This window comes from Arvicanthis niloticus, chromosome 14 (assembly GCF_011762505.2).
Source record: "Arvicanthis niloticus isolate mArvNil1 chromosome 14, mArvNil1.pat.X, whole genome shotgun sequence".
Lineage (NCBI taxonomy): Eukaryota > Metazoa > Chordata > Mammalia > Rodentia > Muridae > Arvicanthis > Arvicanthis niloticus.
In genome coordinates this window covers 31,271,123-31,288,753 of record NC_047671.1, presented here as the reverse complement: position 1 = coordinate 31,288,753, position 17,631 = coordinate 31,271,123, and the positions used below count along the sequence as shown (strand labels likewise).

At 41.9% G+C, this 17,631-nt stretch overlaps 1 protein-coding gene across 12 annotated transcripts; it reads left to right on the top strand.

Annotated features, from left to right (window-relative positions):
- Nucleotides 1-312: 312 nt before the first annotated feature.
- On the top strand, nt 313-16,058 carry Ctxn3 (cortexin 3). Of its 12 annotated transcripts, none has more exons than XM_076912619.1 (6): nt 5,959-6,067; nt 6,459-7,123; nt 8,721-8,790; nt 10,767-10,797; nt 10,878-10,956; nt 14,894-16,058. In XM_076912619.1, exon 6 carries the CDS (start codon nt 14,990-14,992, stop codon nt 15,233-15,235), a length of 246 nt encoding a protein of 81 aa, XP_076768734.1. In that variant the 5' UTR covers nt 5,959-6,067; nt 6,459-7,123; nt 8,721-8,790; nt 10,767-10,797; nt 10,878-10,956; nt 14,894-14,989; the 3' UTR covers nt 15,236-16,058. The 12 variants fall into 12 exon arrangements, 11 of the variants coding, with proteins under 11 accessions (XP_076768731.1, XP_076768734.1, XP_076768733.1 ...); XM_076912618.1 differs by lacking the exon at nt 10,767-10,797 and adding an exon at nt 7,450-7,551; XR_013103705.1 differs by lacking the exons at nt 8,721-8,790; nt 10,767-10,797 and adding an exon at nt 313-329.
- Nucleotides 16,059-17,631: the final 1,573 nt, after the last annotated feature.

Below are 17,631 nucleotides of genomic sequence, written 5' to 3'. Positions count from 1 at the left end.
GCAGGGCTTAATGCAGAGCAGTGGGAAGTGGGAAGAAATATTTTAAATGTGATCATTGTGTTCCTGAACAAATAACTTGACCTCTCCAAACCTTGACTATGTGATTATCAAGTTGGAATAATAATATTATGTGTTCACTAGTGTGCCATGTCTCCTGTGAGATACTGGGTGTGATAACTGGCTCATTAAGTTGGCTGGAGCCAAGCTTTGGGAGTGCATCCTGGAATGTATGACTGTGCTTTCTTCCTGTAAGAAAAATCCCAGAGTTCTGAGAAGATTTCAGAACCTCAAGAGACTGATCAGTAGTTGCTTTCTGCTGAGCTACAAAGGTAAGGAGATCTACTCCAAAGGAAGACCTACTATTTTCAGTCCTAGTCTAGGACTGGAAATAAATCAAGTAAATCAAAGGATTGACAACCAAGATGAAGTGCCAAGCAGAGGAAAGGCAGGGAGCCTGATGCAGGAGATTCAGCCAAGAGAGGATGGAGATGACATAAAGTCTGGATGGTGGATTGGAGGAGGCTCAAGGATGCTGGGATGGGGATTATACTAAAGGAATATTTTACGGGGCACTATCAGAGATGTGCATTGTGTAGTGAGTGAAACTCTTGTCAAATGCAAGGATAGAATGACTATTCAGCAACCATTCATGTCCCTGCTTTCTATGAAAGAGTGATAACTCTTCCATTCCATTGAGGTAGGGTCTCAAGTCCTGGTGTGTTCGAAACAGTCTGAACTATTTAAGGGGATCTTCTTATTTCTGTCTGTATTCATATCTAGTAGTGTCCCATGTCTCATCTGGCTATCAGAATAAGGATGGTGATGACCCAGGAGCAGGATCTCCAAATGGCCTTCAAGAAACACAAAGCAAGGAGGAGACTTTGACTATTTTATGCCATTAAGATTTTCTTTTTAAAATCACAGAATGGTGCAGTTTATCTTGTTTGATACAGATAAAGATTGCTGGTTAGAAGTTAGTAATTAGTGGTTACGCCTCCTTAGATTTATTTTACTGTGACAGGCAAAGTATGACAATGATGTTGCAAGAGGGGAAAAATGGGAGAAAATCCAATTACAGGGTTCATTTAGGAGAAATCATAACAGAGAGTGGAGGCTGCAGATATGTTTGCCACCTCTCCTAAAACCATTACCAGTGAAATGAAAAAATAAATTAACCGGAGGCCCAAGTCTTTTATTCTTGTTCATTTTTATAGCCAAAACGGGGAGTCAGAACAAATGAACCCCCCACACAACTTCTGCTGAATAAATCATGTAAGACTTTAATTTTTGCCGTTTTAAAAGCTCAAAGTCTGAAAAGGCCAGAGCTCTCTCTGTGAGCTTTGTCATGGTGATAACTATTTGTTGTTTTGTGGAACTATATGTCAGAAAGCTGTTTATTGAAGTTGCAAAACTAGGCTTCATTTTTTTTTCTTGTTCATGTGTTGTTTCCTCAGCCAGGTAGGTTTTGAATGGATAATCCTTGAAGAGAGAACAGCAATTCATTATTTTGAGCAAACAGATGGTTTGGAGAGCATCCTGGTTCTGGGCTGATGCGAAAAAGGAAGTTTTGCTTTTGTTTTGATTTTTCAAGATGCAAGGGATTGTGCTCACACAGGCAGCTACTTCGGGGACTCACTGCTGTCTTTTTATTGAGAATTTAATATTTTATATGTATAAAGCACTGTATTGGCTTGTACTTATTTTCTCCTTTCCATGCCCCCAACACCTGTCATGGTTCACCACCACTGCTTTCCTTCTGATCCGGTGGCACACACACATTTATATGCACATAGAGTTGAATCCAGACTCTTCGGATGAGGATGAGTAAAACTTGGTGGTCTTCCCGTTATCCTCTCTTCTCCTTTAGGCCTCTACCTCTCTGCTTACATGTGGGTATACATATTTATATCTAAATTTTGCATATGAAAATATGCAACATTTGTCTTTCTGAGCTTAGGCTATTTTGCTTGACAGTACCAGTGTAATAAGATGAGACAGAGAAGAGGCAGGGAGATGGGTTATGTTTGAATGGGGATCTAGGTGGAGGCCACAGTGGAGGAATTATGTAGATTTCCCTAATTACAGGTCCATGGATTTAATCAGTGTTTCAAAGTCTGTAATTTCCCAAACTTTAAACCCAAGACTGTTTCCAAAAGAGTTGACCAGGTAGTCAAGAATGGGAAAACTTCAGTAATATCATTATTCAAAGCGTTTCCTGGATAAGCCCCACAGCAGCAATCATGTAGATATCTAATTCAAAATACGGGCTCTTGGCCTTGCTGAATTATGTTACTTACACGTAGATTTTTCCCAAATATTTGTTCCTAAAATTTTTATGATAGAATTTACTCTGCTAATACAACATATATATGATTTATAATATATATATATACATTCTAACCGTGAGTACATAATATACACTATTTATATAAATACATAATTTATACTATTTGGGGCCTCCGGCTCAAATTTATAAGACAGAACTGAAAGCCAAAGGTGCTGTTTTAAGGTGTGTTACATAACCGAAATTCATTATTGTTTTTGCTGTAATATCAAGACACTTGTAATTTCGGTATTTTTCAGGCCGTCCCTAAGCACATCCTTGGTATGGCCCAGCAATGCCCACCCATCCTGCTTCTGCTTATCACACTTCCTCGGTCTCCTCTCCCACCCTTTCCACAAGGTGGAATGGTAGGAATAGAGATTGGTTTTTATTGGTTTTTCACAAAATTTTTTAACTATCATCATTTAAAAAAAAAAAAATAAACTACTCTAGATGGTATTTCTCCCTCTGGGTATTTTCAAATTGATTTGTTCAATGAAACGACTTTCACTTCCAGATTTTTTTGTCAGGCATTAAAGGTGAGATAATTGGTCAGTTACTCCCGGGGTCACAATATTTCACTTTCACAGTCACTTTGATGCCCTCGGCTTCTCGGTGCGCTCACTGCTCTGACGACTGCACTTACATCCCCAAACAGTCAGACAGGAGGGAAGCACAGGTCTACAAGGATGGCCTGGAAATGCCAACAGACAGTTAGGATAAAACTTTAATTGGCACTTTCTATGACATTTTAAAGGCATCAAGTATTTCAAGGCCATTAAGAAGATTGTTATTATTTTAAAAGTCTTTTAAAAAGAATAAAATTACCCACAAAGCTGTTAAATGTGAGGCATTTCCATTTGGACAGTGAATATATAGTCCATAGTGGTAGTCCTAAGATGTTGCAAATATCATCTGTGGTAGAACTAGTAATGTATATTTTGTGTAGTTGGGTAATAGAACAGCCTCTTCATTGGCATGTCACAGTTCCTTTTTATATGCATTCCTAAGGGAAGCAAACTTAACATCGCTGGGCATTCAGTCTGTTTTACTTCCACCAGGTACATTCCCACCAAGTTACAGTGTTGTATGGTCTCCATCATCCTTAGAACCCTTCTCTGCAGTGGATGCCCCAGCTACTCACTGAGCATACAGAGTGATATGGGTGTGGTGTGCCCAAGAACCGCACTCAAGAAAACATCAAACTATGGAGGTTTGCTTCTGCTAATTGCTCACAAATGGACCCTAATTCATGAAGATGAAGTAAATTTTCTTAAACTAACCCTAACTTGTACTTTGAACGCTCGCAGACAGGCGATTGGCTGTATAAACTCACACTTCGCTGTGCAGATTAAACAGGTATTAGAAACTGAAGGAGACTATAGTCTTAAAAATAAAAGCATTTATACCACATGGTAAACTTATTTATTTGCTATTTCAAACCAAGGAGACAGGGAGGTGAAAAACCACACTCACAAAGTGGCATATTTCTTTTGTGTGGGTTAAAAGTGGAATGGTGAGCGTGTGTCCCATGCTTGCCTTTCCATATTCATGCCTCATTGACTGGGAGTTGCACAGGACACACTTGGCTTGAGCACCAGAAAGGAGAAAAAAATGAGGCTACCAATAGAGGAATCACAGAAGGAGAAACCCCCAGGGGCCCAGACATCTGATCCTGCCAGTCACTTTAGCCCATGTTAGTCTGCAAGGAGTGATTAGCCATGCTCAAAGCTGCCATGAGCAAAGAAAATGGACACTAATGGAGTTCCTTTGCTCGAGGCAAGGAGTCTTGTGATCCTGTGAAATCAAGATCAGCAGAGAAGTGAGGACTGAATGCCAGTGTCTGAGGGATCCTCACAGAAAGAAGTGAGAAAATGGAATCAATGCATTGGGGTTTGTTCTTCCATTAATGAGCTTCCGGGACTATAGCTAGACATGACTTCCTTGGGCTCTGACCAACTAGCCTTCCATAGTTGTCTAGTGTACAGCTTGAATAAACTTCAACAAGAACCTAGACTCCATATTGTCTCGGCATCCCGAGAGCAATGATTTCACACATGTGCCACACTTGGCTGTGTAAACATTTTTTTAAATACAGAGTTTGATAACAAGAACAACGATTGCATTTTGAAGATTTTAAAGAAAAATCAATAATTTACTTAAATCTCTTTTACAAAATTAGTCATGGCCAAGAAGGAGTGCAATAATAACTACTAATGCTGTTATATGGATATACGTCCGATGGCTTATAAAGTCTCTTTTTCCACATCAAATGCCTAGATCTTTATGGAAAGGTACTTCATAGGACAGAGTGAAGAGGAGGGCAGATTGAAGACCCTTCAAGATGATGCTTAACATCAGGATACGGGGAATGTCCTTAACATAGATCTTTAACTATTGGGAGCCCATGATGTTTGTGGCTATTGAGAGACTGAATTTGATCTCAGGTAGAAGCCTTGAAGTTCCAATGGTTAACCGATGGTTACCAGATATAATGATGTCTTAGGAAGTTAGACTATCACCTTACAACCACACATGGCTGTGCGAATCCTGAGGTCCTTATTTAAAAAAAAAAAAAAAACAGCTTAGGGAACATAAAGATTAGAAAGAATTCAGAGAAGAGCTTAGAGATTACTAAAGATGAAAGGCATAGAGCCTATTATGAGCGATTCAAATGGAATTGTATGAATTCTTATAGCCTCAGAATTCGAGATGATTCATACAGCATAGCTGCATGGAGAAAAGAAGAGCTAATTCCAATCATTCAAGTTATATGCATCTTCCAAAACAGCTAAACTTGGCTCTAAGTAGAACCTCAGAGTTTGGTTAATGCCTGACCGTTTTTGTAGCAAGAACAGAGAGGAAAGAAATGTATCGACTCACTTAGACTAAGCAAGCAGTGAGGCAGTTGGTTTACTCTAAGGTTGTCCCAGGGGATTGGAGAATTGACTCCCCTGGAGAGTTGCAAACACAGGTCAAGTGCTCATCTCTCTAACACAGGGATGGTTTTCGCTTGTGGAGTTGCCAGCGGAGAGCCCTGGGTCCTTTCAGATTCCACCCCTCTGAGTCTGGAGGCTGTAACAGTATCTGAAGACAAGGCCTGGTTGGCAGGGCAAGCCACAGCAATGCAGGCTACTTCTGATCCAGTAGTTTTGACCACATGGAATGATAAATACAGGAATGAGGATGGGTCAGAATGTTCCCTGCACCATACTGTTGGCACTGTGGAGACAGGGCACACCCTCACCACCCGGCGTCAGTGGGCTGAATCACAGGAGAAACCACCAGCCTGACTTGTAGCTCTCTGTTAGATTTTAAGTAGTCCTGTATTTTTGGGGTGTATATATGAGAGGCGGAGGGGGAAAGGAAGGGTGGGAAGGAGAAAGAGGGGAGGGTTAAGTAAAATGAATGAAAAAGAAACAAGTTTAAAAGCAGGGGAAATAACATTCATGACTTCTTGAGATTACACACTGGTTCTAATGTTGGGCTCTAAAATGCAGCCCCTGATTCTGAGAGCCTTGGGGTCTGGGGCATCTGCTGCTCATTGCCTGATGCTCACAGATAAGGTTGTCTTCTTAGGCAGAAGCTCCACCTCAGTCTCTTGGGGCTGCTTAGTAATGGTGTTGTCTCCCCAGGGATGAGGCTGCTGAGCTGAAGGGCATAGGGGCCTGGCTATCCTTTACCCATCACTTGGCAGTTGGGTGTTTTGTTGCTGATCGGACTTCCACTTCAACACAGAAAGTGGTGAGTGGCCAAAATTAACCCGAAACAAAACGAAGCCCAGGGATATTCCTCAAGGATTATGCTGAAGTATTTCCAGAGAAGTGATGTTTTCCCCTTAAAAGCAGGAATTTCATCGTAAAATATGAAAGAACGTAATTTGAGGATTGTGCCGTGCAGCTAGAGTCTAAATTTGACAAAAGTTTCCCCACAGAAATCCTATTTTATTCATCATGTGGTCTTGGGTGGTCTGTTTGGGGGTGGACGTGGGGCTGTCAAAGCCACAGTTGTCTGGGGTTGGCCAAAGAGATATGATGTCCAGCCACCTGCTAGCAAATTGACAGATACAGCAAAAATCTGATTTGCTTTTTTTTAAGTGATTCTTTTTTTTTCTTTCTCTCTCTCTCTTCCACAGATGCTGTTTTCTGTAAGTCATTTTATTTTCTTTAGGGAAAGAAGTCTTAGTCCCCCAAGTGCTTTGTGATGCCCTTCCCTAAAAAAACTTTCCACTGACTGAGTTGGTCTGAAGGTTATAAACCATAATCAATACTAAAGCTGGTTGCTGCAAGGTGCTAATTGAGATCCCTTAACAAGAACAGTGTCAGCAATCAATAGAGAGAAACACACAGCATAGGTAGATTCACAGCTTTGATTTTGAAAGGGTTCGGAATGCCCAGTGATGCTCTCCCCTGCACTCTGTTTGAATGTTAATGTTTTCTTGAGGACGGTTTCAGACTCACTGAGAGGATACTGCCTCTACTCACTGAAGCAGAATCCTCGGAAGAGTTGCTGAGGCAGAACGGAAATCATGGCTTGCCTCAGAGAAGCAGCTGTATTGGCTGCTAATGACGCCTCGCACAGAAAGACGATGCTCCTTTAACTAGAGGTTTTAATGGGAAGTTTCTGAGCCTGAGAGACAACAGCTTTAGAGCTGGGGTGTGCCATCAGCTGCTCGCAGCTACCTCTCTGGCTCCTGCTTGAACTCAGCCTAGCCGGGAAGAATGGAAACCAGACAGGCTTTTAACTACCTGTAACTGTTTCACCAGGAGATGAATCAAGCGCTTGCCCAGCCAGATCCAGGTACTCGATCATAACTGTGTCTTTGAGCTAATTAGATGCTTTATTTGTAACTTTGTAATTTATGCATGAGCGATAATCACAGGTACCTTTCGGGTCTAAGTTCTGAATTTAAATTTGACTGTGGAAGTCTAATTAATCAGCTGCTAGGGAAAGTTAGTTCAAGAAGGTAAAATGTAACAATGCTCTTACCCCGCCCTCCCCCCCACTACAGCACATTTAAGTTTGTCATGGTTCTGATACTGCATTTTTTTAAAGTAGGAAAATAGGCTTTTTCCCCCTTCGTAAGCTGTAGTAAATTACTCTTGGAAACTGTTTGTTCCTTACAGTCTCCCCCCTCATGTGAAACACCGGACCTTCTGAAAAGGTGACAAGAGTGTTCTGTTTTGTTTACAAGGGCTCAGAACTCAGGAGCATCCTAATCCGTGTTGGTGAGCACTAGCTGCAGCAGCCTTTTGGGGTGTCACTATGTACATCTTTTCTACCACAAAACTCAGGAAGAATAAGACAGAAAACCCAGAGGAGCAGGAGGGCTCATTATTTGAAGTTTACGGTGCCATCTTACTAATTGTGGCTTCAGTTTGCCCAGTTAAAGTTTAGGTACCGCAGGGTTCTTGGCTGGGCTGCAACCCTGCCTTTCACTCTCTTTAAAACTCTCTCAGCAGGTGTTAGGGAGAAGATGATGTTGAGAAAGAAATACAGAGGAGACTGGGGCTCTGGCTAAAGAGCCATGTCCCCCAATAGCCCAGAGGCAACCGCAGCAGTAACAGACTCCACTCCCGAATCCAAGCAGGCATATCTGCAGACTGACTCTGCAGGGATGAGCAGAAAAGAAACCTTCCACACAGCAGTGTAGTGGAAAGACTCTGCAGAAACTGCCTGTTGACGTTTGGAGCTAACCAGTTTCACATTTTTTTAAAATATTGCCTGTGAGCGTTCTAGTATCCTAGAGTATACAATAATAATCACCCACAGCTGTCTCGTGAATTTTTAAGCACTGGTGAGTATTGTATTGGAACAGGAAGGCAATGTTTAGAAAAAAAATATGTATGTTGCCACATATCTATGTCAACCAAAAGTAAAGGTGGGACAGGAGGATTTAAAATCTATGAAGCACTCCAGTGTCTCAGGACATTTTTACCTGGAGTTGTTAGCTGATTGCCTGGGCCATGAATTATTTGAATTTATATGAAATATTTCACATCACTATGTATTTATACATCTGTGTGGATACTGTTTACTTGGCTAATATGCAGGGTTTCTGAAAGATTCACAAGAATTTCCTCTACAGTGTCTTTTCTACAGACACTACACAAAAGCTCTCTTTGCTACATACCCTACTGCTTGAAAAGCTGTTAGTTCTTTAGTCTTACTGAGTTAATGAGGAGGCCCATATAGAGGGCTCACTCAGAGTTCTAGGGGGTGATGGACAGTTGAAACTTCGAGGTTCATCTGCCTGGAGGGGATGGGAGAAGTGTGTCAGAGATACATTGGCGTTGAACCTTCACCTCTGAGAGTCAGAATGTGGCTGAGGCTTTTTCTAGCATAAAAGTAGAGACTGAGTTTACTAAGCCTCAGTCTCAGGATATGTGTTCCTCAGGTCCTTGAAAATCACAGTCCTGTGTCTGTAGTCAATTCTTGGGCTATTGGAGAACACTGCAACCCTTTAGGTAAGTTCACCTCTGTCAGACACTGCAAATTCAACCCTGCCTACCTAGCCAGCTCCCTTTCTGTTTGTCTAAACAGCTGTCTCCCTACTCTGCCAGATAAATATAAATGAAGTACACAGGATCCCTTCATAGGACAAAGTGGCCCGTCAATGGAAACTGGACAAACCCATGAGTGTTCCTGTTTAGTGGACGGACTGTGTTTACACCTAGTTTTAAAAACATGTCAACTTACGAAATTAGGTTTCTGACCTAGAAGGTTTAAAAACTAGGCATGGCAATCATGCGGTTTAGGAGTGCCTAAAACATAGTGTTGCTTTGCTCTGCCCAGCACAGCATTAAGAGCCAAGAGATGAGGCTTTTAACTCATCCCAACCCGTTGTGTGGAGGGAGGGGAGAGGCTACTCTTTGGGTAATTGGATGTGCTTTTGTGTGCTATATTTACATAACACAAACTAGAAATAAATCTCACTTTGCACAAAAGTGGAAAAGTGGGAAAGCGTTTTTCCTACTGTTTATTTATTGAACACCCTGAATGTGCCAAGCAGAGCTGCCAAGGTCTACAGCTGTCACACCCACCACCACCACCACCGTGCGTTCCAGGAGGGAAGGCATTTGAGACCTAAGTGTGAGGCTCTAAAGTCAGGGGTCTGTATGCCTTTCCACAAAAATCGAGGTAACAAATGCTCTCGGCTGAGTGTGTCGCTGCCACTTTAAAAATGTGGTAAGAAATGTGTTGTGGCTCTAAGATATACTTTGCTCATAACAAAGTATTTTTCCTTTTTGTGAAATGGCATAATGAGATGCAAATTAGATAAAATGTCCAAGGGCGCCCAGCCTGAAAAGGGTGCCTGTTGACATTAATAATCTCCATGTAAGACATAGGGATTCAGTATATTTTAGAGGGCTGAAATTCTTCTTCAAGAGGCAGATTATGTAAGAATGACCTTTTCACTAGAAGGGTAGTTGCCCATGTCTGGCTGGTTGTTTTATTATACTTTGGACCCCACCCATTAGCACCCAAAGCCAAGAAAAACTGAACATACCAATAACTACCAGCTTTTCAAATTGTATACGATCTATGACGATTAACATGTCATGGTGACTTGAACTGTCTGCGGTTTTCTGAAACTTGATCAGTTTCTAACGCAACGATCTCATATCTCAGCTTGGCTGAATGGCTTGGGTTGTTCATGCCTTCATGGACTCAGTTAGCTGGAACCTTGCATTTCAAATTCAGTTTCCTGGACTATAAAGGGGTCAGATGTTCAATCCGATGTATACTCAAATAGGCAATGACCCTTAGTCAGCAATGCATTCCTCTCAGCTTGTTGCTTCCTAGGGAAGAAGGCACACACCCTGGATATTGTTCTCTGAAGTATCTGCAGACAGAGTAGGAGACGCTATCTTTGGTAAAGAAGCCCTGTGAGGCCTTAGCTGGTGAAGACCCCGAGAACAGAGATAAAATACACAGGTGGAAAGAGGAGTGTGCATTGTGAACAGGATCTGGAGGTGGAGGTGTTGGGGGTGTTCTCGGTGAGCAGGCAAAATCAGAATATTGTCCCCTGGTGTCCCTAAACTCCATCACCTGGCACCTGATTTTGACCAGTGTGTTGGTCGTTTTACTAGAAGTCAAATGAGATTTGACACTTGTTCTATTTTGAACAGGAAGATAAATTAATAGCGTAGAAGGTTCCATTGCTGTAACATTACTGCTCTGTGGTCCAGGAAACATCAGAACATCGCATCCCAGGGAGTCAATGGCCCGACACTGGAGTCTCTAGGAGGAGGAGGAGTTAGATTTAGGATGGACAGGATGCAGTGTAGAAGAAGGATGGGGGAACAAAAAGAAGGACACTTTGCAATTATTAAGATGAGAGAGAGAAGGGGGAGGACAGTGAGAATGGGCCCTGCTTACATAGGTTACTTACATAGTCTGCCAGAGTAATTCAGGATACTTTCCACTCTGTCATTTTCAGAGACTCCATGGAGCTTGACTTGAGAAAGGGGGTATGTTATATAATTTTTAAAGGCATCTTTTGAATTGATTCTTGTTGCTTCAGTATTAAAATTAGACTTTATTTCCCAAGCAAACACAATTGGACCTGGCAGAGAGAGAACACAGATGCTCTGCATGATGGGGAAATCCCGCTAGGGCCGGATGCTGCCGTGAGTAACCATGGTCCTTCTTTATACTTAAAATAACTGCCATGTGCTGTTAGTAAGACTTAGGATGATCGTTCCAAAATTCTGTTTTCTCAGACGTTTTTGTTCATTTAAAAAAGATTTTATTAAAAGGAATATTTCATTATATAGTTAAAAGTACTGTTGAACATTTTGTAAGACATTTTGTAATTTTTACTAAAACAGGAACATTTTACTTTAAGATGAGCTCTTAAAATTTATGTGTCTGAATTTTGTGCATTGAGGTAGTTAAGTGATGAAGTTTACTCCTTCATTCTCTGTTTTTTTTTAATCTGATTTTTTTTCCTTCAACTTAAGCACACTGTTGAACATTTTAGATTTGTAAATTACCAACTAGCTGATCCCAGGCTCCAAAATTAAGCAGCCTCTTTGAGAGATTTCAACGGATTCTACATGAATTCGTGAAGTAGTTGGCCTTTTTGTTCGGATCTCTCTGTTTCCTGATCCTTTTGTATCCATCCGTTCTCCAGCCAGCATTTATCCCTTTGTTCATGGCACCGGCTGTTCCCCCTGCCCTTCACATGCACATGGGTCCCATGGGGACCTTTGCCCCACCTTCTGCATTTCTTTGCTCTATCATCCTGTCTCTTGCATCTCTTCCTGTTCCTAGTGGGGCCAGATCTCATGGAAAAATCACTGCTCATAGGGTTAAGGTAACATGTTCCTTACTGAAATATTAACTTAGTAAGAAAGTTCAGTTCTCTGACTTAAATGTGTTATTTTAGGAAGAATTTGGGCACTGTGGTATTCTGAAAAGAGCAATTTATAAGGTGCTATATACAATTTTCAAAATTCCTTTTCTTGCATATTCTTACTGAATTGGTATCAATCTGTCTGTCTGTCACCATCTATATTCAGGCTTCACAAAGTGGGCGTCATGCTTTATAAGAGAATCAATTGGATTTTTGCATCTTGCCTCCTTCCTCCATCCCTTTCTCTCTTTCTTTCCTTTCTTCCTTTCCTTTTCTTCTTCCTCCTCTTTTTCCTCTCTTCTTCCTTTCTTTTGTGCCTTTGTTCCTCTGTGCATTTGTTCTTTCCCTTTCTTTCCCTTCTTCCTTCCCACTCAACACCCCCTATCTTCTAGAGGATACTAGGTATCCTCTAGAAGGATACCTAGGATAGAGGTACTAGGGATAGAACAGGACCTGACATATTCTAGGCGATCTGCCACTGAACCACATCTCCAACTGCGTTCTGCCTTTGTAACCAGCAAAGTGTAGTAAAACCATGAATTAAAACTGATTATTAAGCCATTATAACAGGTAGGTTGTAGAGAAGTGAAGTGCCAGAGTCTCTTACAGGGAAACTGAAAGGGATGAGGGAGGAGTGGGTAATCTGATGAAGGATGAGGGAATCCTAGGGATTCCATGGGGCATCTTATTGCTGCAGACACTGAGTGAACAGTATTCTTTGAGTTATGGGTAGAGCCTAAACACTATAAAACACTGATCCAGGGAAAACTGATTGTCATTTTCCCCATTTGGAGAAGATCAACAAAAGTGGACCCAGTGTCAAAATAGCTCCCATTGTTCAGACACCAACAGTAGGGAAAATGGGGGGGGGTGCATAAAGGCAGCTTTGCTGCTCTGCTCAGCTGTCTTGTTAATCTCCCAGGCTTATGGGTTCTCTCTCTCTGGTCCCCCTTGATTGATATGACTTCACAGATCCCAGATACCTTTAATTTTGAAAATGTATATAATTAGTTATCCCTTCTTTTCCTACATTTACTTTTGGGGTTATGCATTGTTTTCATTTAAAAAAAAAAATCTAGAAATGCATACTGAGCTCTGTTGAGAAGACTCTGGCTTCTTCTGGGCCAGAGGAAAGCTAAGCTCAGACTGGGATTCTAGGGAAGAGCAAGGAGAACAAGGACCACAGGCAGTGGAGACCATGGCACAGGAAAGGGCAAGAGAGAAAGTGCCAGTGGAGACGTGTGCTCGCCCTCATTCGGGTGGCTCTCCCTCATCCCTGCACTTGGATAATTTTATATTTGAAGTGATTACATCCAATGTGGATATCTTCAGTGGCTGCAGATGGCCCTAGTCTGCTGTGAGAAGGAAAATGCAATGGAGGCTCTAGCTGCAATGGAGGCTCTAGCTGCAATGGAGGCTCTAGCTGCAATGGAGGCTCTAGCTGCAATGGAGGCTCTAGCTGCAATGGAGGCTCTAACTGCAATGGAGGCTCTAGCTGCAATGGAGGCTCTAGCCACTCTCCTGCCCTCTTCTTGAGGCCCAGTGAGCACTAACACCTGAGGTGGAGGATGCTTTAAAGATAAGCAAATTCAGGGGAAACCCAATCCACCACTTTCTCCTATATTTCTGAAGGGTGTATTTGTTTTTAAAATACAGTTAACTTTTATCTCAGCCTTGCTTCAAAAGGAGCATGAATCATAAAGTAGGCAAGTATCCCAGCATCCAGGAAAACATCAAAGTGGTAGAGTGAACAAAGGGTCCGATACCCTCAAACTGATGACTTCATCCTCTCCGACACTGGTAGCTATCCCCTTTGTTAAACTAGTTTTTTTTAATGGGGATTTTATTTTATATTTGTTGACATGTCAAACTGCATGCACTCTGTTATTCAGACGGTGATGTTCTGAAGTTAACTGAAGAAGGGTTGTGTTGATGGTTAGATCATGATTTCTCTTTTTACTCAGTTGCTTACTTCCACTGAGCATAGTTTTTTCTGGAGTCACGTTAATTTCTATAGCCAGCTTTTCTGATACATCACAAACAGCATGTCATATCACAGTCATGCCTAGTATGTATGCTTTTCTTTACAAAATATAAATTGACTTAGCACAGTACCAGAAGATTGTAATGACCTTTGTGTATATTCTAGTATTTGCCATTCAAAGCAAATAGCAATATCTAAATGCCTCATTTTTAACACTAAAATGTAAAACTCTCTCTCTCTCTCTCTCTCTCTCTCTCTCTCTCTCTCTCTCTCTCTCTCTCTCCTTCTCCCTTCCTCAATGTAATGTTAAAGAAGCCATTGTTGAGAAATCTGTTCTTTTAGCTGTAGTTGATCAAATCCATTCCCCCTTGCTCAACTTTCTAGGTTCTTCTCTGGGTCAAGAACTGAACCTGGGCTTTATTTTTGAAGAATAAAGATAAAAAACCTTCCTTGATGGTTTAGGAGTCTATGGTCCCTTCCCCTCAGCTCAGGCGGCAGAAAGCAGAGTCTCTCCTTCAGTCCTGTCTGAAGTGAAGCAACACTTTCTTGTCTTTTCTTCCTCTTTGTATACTTTTCAGATGCTTTTCAGACATTCATCTTTATCTCAGTACTGAGAGATATGCAGGCAGTTGTGAATGCATACAACTCACTGACGTCTCTAAGGTCCCACATTTATTTAGTGGCAAAGAGGAAACCAGACTCCAGAGCCCGGAATCCAAAGCTTCCCTGAGAGTTTTTATATTAAATACCCCCCTTTTGGTCTTGGTTTCCTCTCACTGGAGTTGTAGAGGTCCTTGCTTTTATGACTCTTGGATGTCAAGGGTATCTCAGTGCTGGTAAACAGCTGCTTTTCAACCTTGATTGGCAACAGTATTATACTGATGTGAAAGTTAACATTGCTGGATAGAGTAGGAGGAGTCCGGCGCAGAAACCTTGCATACATAAGTTAAGAGCACTCTGAAGCCAGGGTTGCTTTGCAACTTCTTATCTTCTGTGTTGTACTTGCATTCCTTGCCAATCCCTTCTGGTCCTAGATGGCCATCCTAAAGATAATCTGGCTATTTTGTGCAAAGGGGATACATATTCTCTGTAATTATACAGAAATAAGCCTCTCTAGTTTAAAGAGACATCAGATCATAAACTGCACCCGAGGAACAGGCTGTGACTCTAGAGAACCAGGTCCCATTCTGATAGTTGCTTCCTCTTCTTTCCTTTCTTCCTGAAGATAACTCAGCCCCTCCAGGGAGCAGCCACCATGATCTCTGCAAACTGATGATGGAAGAAAGGGGAACCAGAAGATACTGTGCTCTGGATTCCCTGGATGATGGATGGAGGACAGCCTGTCCCTTCACCCCTGGTACCCCTTGGGAACGGATCAGATTATAGCATGTCTCTGGAACAGAAAACAACATTTGTTTTTGTGATTCTGTTGTTCATCTTTTTGGGTATCCTCATCGTCAGGTGCTTCCGGATTCTTCTAGACCCATATCGGAGCATGCCAACCTCAACCTGGGCTGACGGGCTTGAAGGTCTAGAGAAAGGGCAGTTTGACCATGCCCTAGCTTAGCAGGGACACAGTAGGCTGCCCTCTCAAGGAGGCAAAGTGCTTTATGTCTGAACAAAGCTTCCTCTTCGTTAATGTTCTTAATAAATCTACTTTTAACCATAATTGGCCCTAGGACAACAACCCATAATTTCATAAACATGCTATTGTGTTAAAGTTGTCTTATTTGAGGATAATGGAAAGTTACATTACAGCCCCCAAATAGGAAGGTGCAAACATTTGTGTTTACTCAGTGAATGAATATTCTTGACTCTTTTGTAAAAATCAAGCACACCACCAACACTTGTGTAGACTTCGCTGTCAAATGAAGCATTCTTCGCTCAGAACAGAAAATAAATAAATGGAGAAGATCAGGCATGAGTCTGAGGACAAATCACGCCTCTCAATTTTACTTTGTGCACATTTAGGTCCTGGGCAGAGTGAGGAAGCTTGTGTAGAGACCTTTCTCAAGGGACTACTTATTTCATACAAAGCAGAGAGCACTAGGAAGCAGTGGTGGGTTTATGAAAAAGTTATTTACTTGGTAACTCTGGATGAGAATGCTGTCATTTTCATTTTTAAATAATGTTAAACTCAAAGTTCACAGAGTTTTGAAACTACCAATCCTGATCCAATCTCTGTATTCCTATAGCTAACACATTTAAATGCACTGGTGTATAGTTTGAACCTATTGTACTTATATTTCTGATGGAACTAATGGGTTACAAGCACAACTTCAAGGTTATGTTTTGAAAGAAAGATGATCGCTTAATGAGAAGTCTATGGCTGTAAGAGAAGTATGCATTTTTATGTGCATATGGTTACCAAATAAAAATTTCAAGATGTAGTAATTTGTCCTCTAATTTTACTGAGATAAAGTGATGGTGGCAGTGTGTGGTACTGAATGGGTAACATGTTTCCCAAAGACAAGAGAGAGCAGGAGAGGCCATCACGTTCCCTCTGCTTTCACGAAAGGTGCCTATGGATTTAGAGCCCAGGTAGCCTGCTCTAAAGGGAGATGTAGGATAAAGGAAGGGGAGCAGGGAAGGGGAAGGGTACAAGGGAGGAAGATCGATACTCTCAATATGCAAGCATGAAGATGTCACAAGTCTGGAGAGGTAGTTAAGTGAAAGAACTCTGTGACCTACTATTGAAATGCCACCTCAAAAATCATCTTGTGGAGCTTAACATATATTCCGATTTTTATTATAAATGTTCCACAAGACCATGGTAAGAATCTGTCAAGCAGTGTGGACAAATATATGAAGAAATAGCAGTCTCAAGCACATGGTAAGTTTAAGGCCAGCCTGGACTCCATGATACCTTCTCCTAAATAAACAAAGAATAACTCTCAGAATTCCACCTGAGATTCTCCCGGCTCCTCACTTTCTCCTCGGGATATACCATGGTCTTCTATCCTCAGGCTTGAGTCTATAGATGTGAGTTAAGGAGCAACAACCGAGGAGATAAAACATGGATAGTGATGAGTGTGATTTAAAACTGTCAGTGAAGACAATACCCCAAGGGACAGATGTTTCCATGTGGTAATTCATATCTGAGCTTGTGGTACAAAACCTTCTGCAGTGTGTTATTATCATGACAGAGCCTAGAACTTGACCTTTGAGGACAGAGGTGTCATTGATGTATTCAAGAGGAGAGCAGGCTGTGGAATCAGGGGATGATGATGAGAGAGGGAACTTTTGGGGTGGGATAGCCTGGCTGGAGTGAACAGTGGAGAGAGGTTGCTGTCCTCATGAAGGACAGAGGTGGGGCGGGGCACCCTGGTGATAGTGGGAGTCACTGTAGATTCATGAGAAGGAAATGACACAAAGAACCTTGGCAGTAGTTTCAGCCTCTACCCCCTTCCTTGAGGCAACCCCACCTTCAATTTCTATAAGGGGAAGAGAGAGAAATATCCATCCATCAGCTTTGATGTCTCTGAGTCCAGACATTGGCTGTAAACTCATTAAGGCTCCCCAGACCTGTTCTTCTAGCCTTTCTCCCTTTCTTCTCCACACTATTTACCCCCAGATTACAACTTCTTATTCTCCTCCCCCCACTGTGTCCCCACCCCCCCTCCTCTGTCCAGAGCAAGAATACCATAACAAGTGATAAAAAGCTTTGGCCTCCTCAGAGTAAATCGATCCCCTCTGAGACATGCTCACTCATAATTACTCTTGGCTCCTTGGGGTGAGAAGCACATTTTCAAAATGTCAGGTAAGCCCTCCCTCTCCTGCCTTTCTCCTTGCAGGAGTTGTGGGGCAGCACGGCCTATCTTACAAGATATTTATAATGAGTTCAGCTGACCTTTATCATGTAGATCTGCATCTCTGGATGGGAAAAAAAAATCTTTCCCAAGGTCACTCACTCTAGATCTGCTTCTTGATTCAGAAAAACACAGTGATGTCATTTGTTGGCTG